The sequence below is a fragment of the Diabrotica virgifera genome, chromosome 5 (assembly GCF_917563875.1).
Source record: "Diabrotica virgifera virgifera chromosome 5, PGI_DIABVI_V3a".
Classification (NCBI taxonomy): Eukaryota; Metazoa; Arthropoda; class Insecta; order Coleoptera; family Chrysomelidae; genus Diabrotica; species Diabrotica virgifera.
Window position 1 is genome coordinate 264,033,759 of NC_065447.1, and position 13,192 is coordinate 264,046,950.

The 13,192-nt window shown below is 32.4% G+C and overlaps 1 protein-coding gene across 4 annotated transcripts in view; it reads right to left on the reverse strand.

Moving 5' to 3' along the window:
• The window catches only part of LOC114330043 (disintegrin and metalloproteinase domain-containing protein 10), a 129,657-nt gene that overhangs the window by 54,009 nt on the left and 62,456 nt on the right, over window positions 1-13,192 (reverse strand). For all 4 annotated transcript variants that reach the window (XM_050651882.1, XM_050651881.1, XM_050651880.1 and 1 more), the window contains exon 3: window positions 776-973. In XM_050651882.1, coding sequence (XP_050507839.1) covers window positions 776-973 — 198 coding nt within the window. The remainder of the gene's footprint in view (window positions 1-775; window positions 974-13,192) is intronic.

Consider the following 13,192-nt stretch of genomic DNA (forward strand, 5'->3'; position numbering starts at 1 on the left):
CGCATGTTGAGGATTTCCTGGATAGACAGAGTTACCAACGAAGAAGTTCTACATAGAATGGGTAAAGAGCGCGAACTAGTCGTAACCATAAAACGTCGCAAACTGGAATACCTGGGCCATATAATGCGCAATGAACAACGATATGACCTACTTCGGACTATACTTCAAGGTAAAGTGCATGGGAAAAGAGGTCCAGGACGAAGAATATCCTGGCTGCATAACCTGCGAAAATGATTTAACTTCTACCGGACTTTTCAGAGCAGCAGTCAACAAAGTCAGAATAGCCATGTTAGTGTCCAACATCCGTAACGGATAGGCACCATAAGAAGAAGAATGAAGGGCAAAATCGAAGGAAAATGGGTCTTGGTAGACGACAAATATCCTGGTTGAAAAACATTCGCGACTGGACCGGGTTAATCACACAGACGCTTTTCAGAAAAGCAGAAGATAGAGACGAATTTGCAATCGTTATAGCTATAGCCAACCTTCATTAGTGGAGTTGGCACTACAAGAAGAAGAATCAGTTTTCCATTATACTCCAGCAATTAAAAAGTGAAATAAGTCATACAAGTGATTATTTTCTTTAGCTATCACTAGGAGTTTTAACAGGAAGCGTGTCTTTGTTATAACAGTAGATTACAACGCGTGACTTTGGATGACTAATTTCATTTTTTTATTTGCCAGACTATATAACAATTTAAGAAGATTTTTACACAAAAAATAAGTGTTTTACATACAACTATTATTATTACTATTTATGTATTATTACACTCACCTTCTCTTTTGTGAGCATAAGGATCCTCAACGTGGTCTTCATGGTAGATAACACTATGGAATGTTCTGTTCGGATGTGTCGTATGAGGAAAATAATGATGGGCCTTTTCTACGTAAAATGCACCCTTACTTGGCAACATGAGCTTCCCTTCAAAAACGCCTTCAATGATTGAGCCAAAGGCTACACTGTCAGGTTCACCTATAAAGTCAAATGTTAATATCATTTGGCGAGATGTATAAAAGGTACAAGCATTGAATTTGAAGACTGTACATTTTATATTTGGACTTTTTTGGGTCTTTTAATAACCCTCTATTAATATATTTGACCACTTCCTTACTTCTCTTCAAATTAGCTCTCCGTAAAAGTAGCAATTTGTAAATTCATATTTTTTTACATACTTAGTTCTTTCTTAAAGTTGTGTATTCTTATGCATTTCAGATTTAGTTTCCCCTGTTTTATAAAGGTGAAGATGATAGAGATATCAAAATGCGTCCTTGATTAGATTACATAAATATTGTTTTTACAATGTTTAGTTTCACTGATATTAGCAACCGTTATTGTAAATTGACTTTTTTTATTCTGGTGCTGCGTTTTTGACTAATGAGAATCAGACCATTCAGATTCAAATGCATATTCAAGTGTAAAGTATATTATGCTCATAAATATGTATAGTCGAGGAAATGAAGCTGCAAAAATGGCAAAACCTCGCAATTTTTTCGTCCAGCATCGATTTGTACAAAAATTTGGGATTAGGCTCATTTCACCCTCTAGTTCATTTTCTATATTGAGCCGTTGTACGCTTTTGGTTTTTTAAGGGTGAAAACCACCCCTAATTGTAAAAAATTATAAAATAACATTTTAAACTTTAATATTGTCAACATTTGCTTCTTATTAGTTACATAATGATTGTTTTGTGCTTTAAGATATAATATTACAATATTTCAACCCTTAAAACCACCCTTGTTGGAGCTATATATGAAAAGTTTACTTATCCTAAAAGAATAATTTCGGCTTGCATCAATTTACATAAAAATTTGGGGTTAGGATCATTTTACCCTGTACTTCATATTCTATATCATGTTCAAGGGCGTTGATTATTTTTAGGGGTGTAAACTACCCTTATTGTCAAAAATTATATAAAAACATTATAAACTTTAATATAGGTAAGATTTGGTTTTGACTGGTTAAATAATGATTGTTTTATGCTTTAGGATATAATATCATAATATTTCAACCCTTAAAAACCACTCTTAATAACATTACAGTTTTATAAGTCGATATTTTAATAGATCTATACAGAAAAAAAGTAGAATTAAAGAATTGCAAAAACATTTATTTACACAAAAATACGAATTTACAAATATATAAAAATACACATAACAAATAGTTTTTTAGTCATCCAGTATACGAACCGGCTCTGTGGTATTATATAGGTACATACATTGAAAATGCTCTATAAGGGGACTATTCGAATTTTTCGAAAAAAAAATTAGTTTTATAGACATAGCTCCGTCATCTTTGGCGATAAAAAGTTTTTTCAGTAATAGTTTTGTGGGATTTTTGAAGAGTAATAAGACTGTGTAAATTAAATTCCGTAAGATCTCTTAATTTTTAATTGAGGTGGGTTTAAATGGCTCGGATAAGGGGATGTTTGCTCGTAAATAGATGTTTTAAACAGCTATATCTCGCTAACTGTTCACTATAATGAAAATATATGCATAAGGAAATTTTAGCTATTAAAAAAGCTATAATTTAGTAGTCTATCATTTTTTTCGTATCTCCAGTATTTTCGGAGATATTTTGAAGAAAATGATAAAAAATGCAAAATTGAAAAAAATTAATTTTTCTTTAAACTCCAATTTTTCTAAAATTAGGCCTTTTAAATAGGTCAAACTTCTTGGGTGTATTGATAATATAAATATAAAAGGAATTACAGAAAGGCGAAGACCAATTTTTAGTTACAAGGGTAGGCAAGGGGTTGTTTTCACTGTTTTTTTCGTAGAGAAAAATAGGTACCGACTTTTTTTATCACAAATTGCTCAATTTTTATGGTAGAAACTTTTTATTATTTTTTTTTGAAATATCTTATTGTATGCTTGAAAAAACATCATGTAAGTTTTCCTGGAAAAATGCAAAGTTTTCCCGTTGTTTGGCTTTGATTATTTCAAATTATGCATTTGACGAAAAAAGCTAACCTTTACCATGCAGTATCTCGGTTTGTATTGGTCGTAAAAATATTATAGAAAAAAAGTTTCGTTTGTGTTACTAAAAGATACAATTTTGATATCTACAGTTTTTTTGATTAAATGCATATTTTTCGAGTTACCTCAAAAAAACCCTTTAAAAAAGTCGATTTTTCCGTCGAAAAACTGTTACTTTCAACCACGAATAACTCGAAAAATATTAGTTTTACGAAAAAAATGTAAAAAACATTTTTTTCTTAAAATTACTTTTTACATCGATTTACATGATTAAAATGTAATAAAAAATTCCCACCCCCGAGATGGGGTGGCAACCACCCCCAAGGTTTTAGCCTACAGCAGCATGATATAGAAAATGATCCTTGGACTATTCCCTACCTTCTGTGAAAATTTCAAGTAAATCCATGCTGGACGAAAAAATTGCGAGCCAAAATGCTTCATTTCCTCGACTAGTAAGACTTTTCAATAATATACAACAAATCGTTTTTGTCAACAGGTAATATGTAGAAATTCAACATAACATCCCAAAAAATACAGACAATTCAATGTTTCTCAAATTTTTCTATCAAAATATATAATATATTTTCTATCAGAATATACAGGGTGTAACAAAAATACAGGTCATAAATTTAATCACATATTTTGGGACCAAAAATAGTTCGATTGAACCTAACTTACCTTGTACAAATATGCACTTAAAAAAAGTTATAGCCCTTTGAAGTTACAAAATGAAAATCGATTTTTTCCAATTTATCGAAAACTATTAGAGATCTTTTATTGAAAATAGACATGTGGCATTCTTATGGTAGTAGTATCTTAAGAAAAAATTATAGTGACATTTGGACACCCCATAAAAATTTTATGGGGGTTTTGTTCTTTTAACCCCCCCAAACTTTTGTGTACGTTCCAATTTAATTATTATTGTAGTACCATTAGTTAAACACAATATTTTAAAAACTTTTTTGCCTCTTAGTATTTTTTCGAAAAGTCAGTTTTTATCGAGATATTTTCAATATTTGTCAAATCCACCACCTATTTGTATATGGCTAAGTACGATTATGGAGACTTGGTAATAATATGAAAATTTATTTAGGATTTACATTTTTAGATATATTTTGAACCATATTAAAAAAGAAACCACATCTCTCGATAAAGGGTACCTTATCGAAAAAATAGAAAGAGGCAAAAAAGTTTTAAAAACACTGTGTTTAACTAATGGTACCGCAGTAATATTTTAATTGGAACATACACAAACATTTGGGGGGTCTAAAGGAACAAAACCTCCATAAAATTTGTATGTAAACATATTAAAAAAGAAGCCGCAACTCGATAAAAACTGCCTTATCGAAAAAATACTAAGAGGCAAAAAAGTTTTAGAAATATTCAATTTAACTGACGGTACCACAATAATAATTTAATTGGAACGTACACAAAAGTTTGGGGGGGTTTGAGGGAACAAAACCCCCATAAAATTTTTATGGGGTGCACAAATTTCACTATAATTCTTTTTTAAGATGTTCCTGCTATAAGAATGCCACATGTCCATTTTCAATAAAAAATCTCTAATAGTTTTCGATATATTTGAAAAAATCGATTTTCATTTTGTAAATTCAAAGGGCTGTAACTTTTTTTACGTGCATATTTGTACTAAGGCAAGTTAGGTTCATTCGAACTATTTTTGGTCTCAGAATATGTGATTTAATTTATGACCTGTATTTTCGTTACACCCTGTATAGACATGTATAAATAAACAAACTTCTTTCGACATCAACTGATGTGATAGGAGCATATTTTAAGTTGGCTAAGAGGCCTTGTAGTCCAGGGCCCATCTGTTTTGAGATGGACGTTGAGAGGTGACTCAAATTTTTTTGCAGAAATTGCTTGAAAATAGCTCAAATAATAATATTTGAGTTATCCTCCCTCTCAAAAAGGTCCGGAACATTGTTTAAATAATTAAAATGTCAAAAAATTAAGGAAAAATTCGATTTTTTTCTTCGTTTTTTGATTATAACTTTAAAAGTATTCATTTCCGAGAAAAGATGTACTGACATAAAAGTTGCGTAATTAAATTTGCTACAATATATAATTAGTTAAAAATTTAAAAAATAGTCGCCCTTGTTGCAAAATAGCAATAATTGCGAAAAAACCATACAAAAACAAGTATTCGCATTTTACGTTTTTAAATCATTTATGCTAGACTTAGGAAATTCATATTTCACCCAGAAAAACTTTATGATACAGTAAAATAATACTGTAAATTTCATTAAGATCGATTCAACAGATTTTGCAAAATAAATTTTGCAATCCAGCTTTCGCAAAAAAAATCATTTTTTCAAACTCGTTACAGGAATGAAAATAAAGTAGATAGCAAATTGAAATTTTTTTTGCATATAGAAGTGTACTGTACCTTTCATTTGCAATTTGTAAAATTAAAATTGATTAACTACCACTGCGTCAGGAATTTTTTTAAATAAACATTAATTATTGGTGCTATGCGCAGGACAGCGGTGTTCGATTCACATAAGTTGATTTCCACCAAAATTTCTTCCAATCTTGATCTAATATATTATTTTCTTACTTTATATTTTGTTGTATTTTAATATTTTAATTCCACAAAAATCAATCTAATTTTATTATTGTTTGTGAAATATTGTTTAAACAATTGCATATGTATAAAAATAATAAACTTTTATTCTCTAAGTTAAAATATATGAACAAAGAAAGTTTTTGCTAAAAAAAGTGTTATTTCAAAGGATAGAGTATGGGTTTTTATTTTGCAATAAACAAATTTATTTATTTATATCGAAATGTAATAAAAATTAAAATGTATCGATCATTATCAAATGTCATTGGAATGCCCAATCAGAGCAAACTATCCGCTGTCCTGCGCACAGCACCAATAATTAATGTTTATTTAAAAAAAATCCTGACGCCGTGGTAGTTAATTGATTTTAATTTTGCAAATTGCAAATGAAAGGTACAGTACAGTTCTATATGCAAAAAAAATTCAGCTTGCTATCTGCTTTATTTTTAGTCCGGTAACATTTTGAAAAAATGAATTTTTTTTGCGAAAGCTGGATTGCAAAATTTATTTTGCAAAATCTATTGAACCGATCTTAATGAAATTTACAGTATTGTGTTACTGTATTATAAAGTTTTTCTGGGTGAAATATGAAGGTCCTAAGTGTAGCATAAATGGTTGAAAAACGTAAAATGCGAATACTTGTTTTTGTATGGTTTTTTTGGCAATTATTGCTATTTTGCAACAAGGGTGACTATTTTTTAAATATTTCACCAATTTTATATTGTAGGAAATTTAATTACGCAACTTTTATGTAAACACAATTTTTCTCTGAAATGAATACTTTTAAAGTTATAATCAAAAAACGAAGAAAAAAATCGAATTTATCCTTCATTTTTTGACATTTTGATTATTTAAACAATGTTCCGGACCTTTTTGAGAGGGAGGATAACTCAAATATTATTATTTGAATTATTTTCAAGCAATTTCTGCAAAAAAATTTGAGTCACCTCTCAACGTCCAAATGTAAAATACTAATATTTTTACAGATGCGCCCTGGTCTATTGGTGAAATTTTTGTACCGGAAAATTTTTGCCACTTTAAAATCCGTGGCAAATCATACATTTTTGTCAATGTTATTATTTAATTTTCCTATTTGTGCTCCAATTGTTCCTTTAACGTTTTCACAAGAAGAATTAAGTGTTTCTACTAAAGAAACACTGCCTGAAAGCGGACTTTGCGGTTTTTGTAATTTATTGAATGTTTCAGGTGGAAAAGCATAATTTGCTTTCAGAAAATGAATTTATTGTTTAATGATTTCATTTTTAAATGTTCGTTGAGGAAAAGAAATTGCTAGATTGCTGTCATATGAAAATTCAAAAATTAAAAAGACTAAGTTTTCACTCTAATGGCATATAAAACAACATAATGCTATTCTACACCCCACCAGAATGAAAAGAATGGGAACCTTCTCTGGTTACACCTCCGAGGCTTCTACAATTTGCAAGCCATACGGATGCTGAGACTAAGGAAGATGAGGGAATTCTACAATTTACAATTCACGTCCCATCTGCTCAGCGCGGTAAAGTTCCAACGAGAATGGTTTCCACACAGAGTAAATGTAAATCAAAAATGAATAACCATTCTCAATTTCGTTGCAAAACGAAAACACAGCCGAACCATATTCTAGTCCAATCAGAGAGTGCAGCAAGCACCCCTACCGGTTTCGAAACTTATTAGTCTCTCATCAGGAGGCACATATGCTGCTCTCCCTGATCCAACCAAAACAAACCTCAGCATGCAGTCCCAGTCTTTTTGCTAGCAGTTGCCGCTAGGGCATCTATGCCATTTCGTTCGTTGCAATCCGGGACTGCACGCTGGGGTTTGTTTTGGTTGGATCAGGGAGAGCAGCATATGTGCCTCCTGATGAGAGACTAATAAGTTTCGAAACCGGTAGGGGTGCTTGCGGCACTCTCTGATTGGACTAGAATATGGTTCGGCTGTGTTTTCGTTTTGCAACGAAATTGAAAATGGTTATTCATTTTTTTCAAAAATTAAACTTTTAATGTGTAGTCCAGGGCGCATCTGTTTTGAGATGGACGTTGAGAGGTGACTCAAATTTTTTTGCAGAAATTACTTGAAAATAACTCAAATAATAATATTTGAGTTATCCTCCCACCCAAAATGGTCCGGAACATTGTTTAAATAATCAAAATGTCAAAATATGAAGAAAAAAATTGATTTTTTATTGGTTTTTGATTATAACTTTAAAACTATTCATTTTTGAGAAAAGTTGTACTGACATAAAAGTTGCGTAATTAAATTTCCTACAATACAGAATTGGTTAAAAATTTAAAAAATAGTCACCCTTGTTGCAAAATAGTAATAATTGCGAAAAAAAAAACATACAAAAACAAGTATTCGCATTTTACGTTTTTCAACCATTTACGCTAAACTTAGGACCTTCATATTTTACCCAGAAAAACTTTATGATATAGTAAAACCACAGAATAAGCGAAACTCCTGCCGAAAACGGTAACATAATTTTCATGCTCATGTGTCAACGTAACTGGTGCAACCTCACTTTTGCGACTGACGTGACAGTTGTTTATAGTTAAATTTTATATTTATACAGCGTGTCTACTTAACTTGGAAACATATGGGAAACTTTTTTATTATTAATTTTACGAAAAAAACTTATTCTTTATAAAAAGTTCTGCATGCCCCATAACCTAAGATTCAATCATCAGATATCAAATTTTCTCAATATTATACGAGGTATGTCAAAAAATATGAATTTCGGTCAAGGGTAAAGTACCTTTATTTCTCTCAATATCGAAAATTCTTATGATAAAAAGTTGTTTGGAATTAAATTCTAAGATCAAATATGCAATTACATGCTTCTAATTGAAAAAAAAAATTTTCTCAAATTTATGGATAGCCAAAATCGTTTTTAATTACTACAAATATGATAACTCGTTTCGTATCCCGAAATAACCAAAGTACGTGCCTCCTAGCGGCGGGATACGGGCAACAATACATGGGCTTATAGGGCAGTCCTTACAGTAGGGATCCTGGCCTATACAGAAAAATGCAGGCGGGTGTGGGGTAATACTGCACTTTGGTTGCATTGGTGGTGTATTGGCTAAACGTGCAGGGCAGGGTATGGTGCTGATAGAAAAGGCATTCAGGCATCAAATATCCAAAAATCTTTTCAGGCCATAATAATGAAAAGACCTTCTCCAAACGCAATAAAAACTTATACTGAAATGATGGCATCTCCTGAGGTAAAATGTTCCGGAAGTAAAATGAGCCTCCGTTCGGATCTCCGGGTGAGGACTATCTCAGGGGGAACACCATTACAGGTTAGAAAAATTAGGATAGGGTCTTGGAATCTTGGTAGTCTTACAGGTAAGAGTCTGGAGTTAGTGGATGCGCTCAAACGAAGAAGAGTTCAAATTGCTTGTATTCAAGAAACTAGGTGGAAAGGACAAAGGGCGAAAGAACTAGGTGAAGGATACAAATTGTGGTATGTAGGGAGTAGTAACACTAGAAATGGAGTTGGTATAATTGCTGATAGTGAAATGAAAGATAACGTAGTAGAAGTTGTAAGAACGAGTGATAGAATGATGTCAGTGAAATTTGTAATTGATAAAGAGGTATTGAATGTTGTGTGTGTGTATGCTCCCCAAACAGGTCTGGGTGAGAATGAAAGAAGAGCTTTCTATGATCAATTAGGAGACGTACTGAGTGATATTCCAGCAGAGGAGAAAGTTATAATAGGAGGTGATTTCAATGCACATGTGGGCCAAACCAAGACAGGATATGAAACAATACATGGGGGATTAGGCTTTGGAACTAGAAATGAAGCTGGAGATGACATGATTGAATTAGCAACAGCATTGGATATGGCGATTGTTAACACATTCTTTAAAAAGAGAGAAACTCAACTTATTACCTACAAAAGTGGACAACATCAATCCCAAATAGACTACTTCATGATAAGGAAAGAAGACATACGTGAATGTAAGGACTGCAAGGTAATAGTGAGTGAGACAGTAAGCCAACAACATAAGCTGCTTCTTCTGGACATCGAAGTAAAAAGCGAAACTAAACAAAAATATCGGAGAGGACCACAAAAAATCAAGTGGTGGCTGCTGAAAGATGAGAAAGGAGGTCTATTCAGGAGAAGAATAGTAGAAAAAATATGTTGGAACATGAAAGGAAGCCCTAATACAATTTGGAGAAAAATGGCCAGTAGTATTAGAGAGACTGCTATTGAAATACTTGGGAAAACGTCAGGAAAAAAGTTTGAGGATAAAGAGACTTGGTGGTGGTCAAACGAAGTACAAGGAAAAATAAAAGAGAAGAGAATATTATATAAAAAGTGGCAAGAAACCAGATCCGACATAGATCTTCAAAACTATATGGTGGCGAAAAAGGAAGCGAAAGTAGCAGTAGCAAAATCCAAAGCAGAAGCGTATTCAAACCTATACGATCAACTTGATACCAGGGAAGGCGAAACGAAGATATATAAAATAGCCAAACAGAGAGCAAAGAAAGCAAAAGATTTTAATCAGATTAGATGTATCCGAGATGAAAATAATAAAATACTAGTTCACGAAAGGGAAGTCAAAAAGAGATGGAGAAAGTACTTTGACAGCTTATTAAATGAAGAATTTGACAGACAGCCTGTAGAGTCAACGGAGACAGTAGCAGCAATGGTCACCAAAATAACCAACGAGGAAGTGGCTCAAGCGCTTCAAAAAATAAAGAAAGGAAAAGCGGTAGGACCAGATGATATTCCTGGGGAAGTATGGAGAGCATTGGGAGAGACAGGAACAAGGTGGCTAGCAGGTCTATTTAATAGAATTATGGAAGTCGGACAAATGCCAGACGAATGGAGAAGCAGTATACTGGTACCTGTTTACAAAAACAAGGGAGATATACAACAATGTACAAACTACAGGGCTATAAAACTGCTTAGCCACACCATGAAAATATGGGAAAGAGTAATTGACAGACGGATACGTGAAGAGACCGAAATATCCGAGAATCAATTTGGCTTTATGCAGGGTAGATCAACAACAGATGCAATTTTCATTATAAGGCAATTGATGGAAAAATACAGGAGTAAAGAAACAAACGCTCATATGGTATTCATTGATCTTGAGAAAGCATATGATAGAGTTCCTCGAGAGATTCTGTGGTGGGCACTCAATAAGAAAGGAGTCCCTGGTGAATATGTAAAGATTGTGAGGGATATGTATGAGGGAGTAACGACTAGTGTTAGGACAGGTGTGGGAGAGACTGATAAATTTCATGTGAAAGTAGGATTGCACCAAGGTTCTGTGCTTAGTCCGTATTTATTCTCATTAGTTGTGGACCAGATAACAACGAAACTACAGGGTAACATTCCATGGTGCTTAATGTATGCTGATGATGTCGTGTTAGTAGGAAATAGTGAAAGAGACCTAGAACAAAAACTGGAACAGTGGAGACAAGCTCTGGAGGAAAAAGGTTTAAAACTTAGTAGGACAAAAACAGAGTATTTGGAATGTTCATTTAAAGATGGAGCTACTACAAATAAAATGGTATCTTTGGATGGTGAAATGATTGTGAAAAGCAATAGTTTTAAGTACCTAGGATCGGTATTACAGAGTAATGGAGAAATAGATGGAGATGCATGCAGTAGAATTAGGGCTGGATGGATGAAGTGGAAAGAAGCGAGTGGTGTGTTGTGTGACAGAAAAATTCCAATGAAGCTGAAGGGAAAATTCTATAAAACAGCCATAAGACCGGCTATGATGTACGGAACTCAATGTTGGGCAGTGAAAAAGAAAGAGGAACAACGAATGCATGTGGCGGAAATGAGAATGCTTAGATGGATGAGTGGAGTGACAAAGAAGGATAAAATTAGAAATGAGTATATTAGGGGAAGTCTAGGTGTGGCACCAATTGATGCCAAAATGAGAGAGCATAGGTTAAGATGGTTTGGTCATGTTCAACGTCGAGACGTTAATCACCCAATACGAAGAATAGCTGAAGTGCAGATTCCTGGAAGGAGTAGGAGAGGAAGACCAAAGAAGACCTGGGGGGAGGCGATAAGGCAGGACATGTTGGTAAAGGGGATTAACATTGATATGACCCAAGACAGAATTGTGTGGAGAAATGCAATTAGGGAAGCCGACCCCGCATAGGGATAAGGCAAAGAGAATGATGATGATGATGATAACTCGTTTATTATTCATTTTACGAAATAAAGTTATTCTTCATAAAAAGCTTTGCATGGTCTAAAATCTAAGACACAACCATGATATATCAACTTTTATTAATTTTATACGAAGTGTGTCAAAAAATATGAAATTTGCTCAAGATTATAATAGTACCTTTATATTTCATATTATTTCAATTAGAAGGATGTAATTGCATATTGAAACATAGTTTTTAATTCTAAACAAATTTTTTAATAACCGTTTTCAATATTGTGAAAAATAAAGGTACTTTACTCTTGAGTGAAATTCTAATTTTTTGACATACCTCGTATAAAATTAATAAAATGTGATATCTGATGGTTGCATCTTCGATCTTAGGACATACAGAGCTTTTTATAAAGAATACCTTTTTTTCGTAAAAGTAATAATAAAAGAGTAATCGTATCTGTAATAAATAAAAACGCAGTTGGTATCAATAAATTTGAGAAAAATTTGGAAAATATTTTTTTCCAATTAGAAGCATGTAATTGTATATCTTATCTTAGTTTTTATTTCCAAACAACTTTTCATAATAAGAATTTTCGACATTGAGAGAAATAAAGGTACTTTACTCTTGAACGAAGTTCATATTTTTTGACATACCTCGTATAATATTGACAAAATTTGATATATGATGATTGAATCTTAGGTTTTAGAGCATGCAGAACTTTTTATAAAGAATAACTTTTTTCGTAAAATGAATAACAAAAAAGTTTCCCATATGTTTCCAACTTTATATATGTTTTATTTTATATTTTGTTTAAATTTTATAGTTAAATTTTATATTTCATATTTAAGTAATAACTACTTGTCAAAAATATTACCTAATTTGGAATGGTCTATTCCTTAGAACATCAAGTTCTATTCTGTAACTAGTGCACAAGGTCAAATATTTCGGTCCCAACAAAATCAATGGAAACGACAGTCAGATTCGCTTCTATGTGGTTATTTATTCTGTGGTAAAACAACACTCTAAATTTCATTAAGATCGGTTTAATAGATTTTGCAATCCAGCTTTCGCAAAAAAATTCATTTTTTTTAAATGTTGCAGGACTGAAAATAAAGCAGATAGCAAGTTGAATTTTTTTTGCTTATTGGGACCGTGCAAGTTCGGCAAAGCGACCTCTATTTCTACGCTCTGTACTTTTATTCGCACTTTTAATTATATTGGCCAATTATATTAGTCCTGGTTGCTGGATAATTGTCAAGGCCATAGTCCAAAAAAATAATAAGAAGAAAAAATAAGATTCAGGTTATGTTATGAAAACGTCAACAATTGTATGTAGTAAATAAAATTAGTTATTAAAATGCAGTACTGCAAGCAAAATAAAATTAATTAAATTTACCTTTATATAATAATTGCATATCATATCAATATTGTGGAGCAATATAAGTTTTCTGCTTCATTGACAGAAGGTATGAAATATACGTCAATTTGACA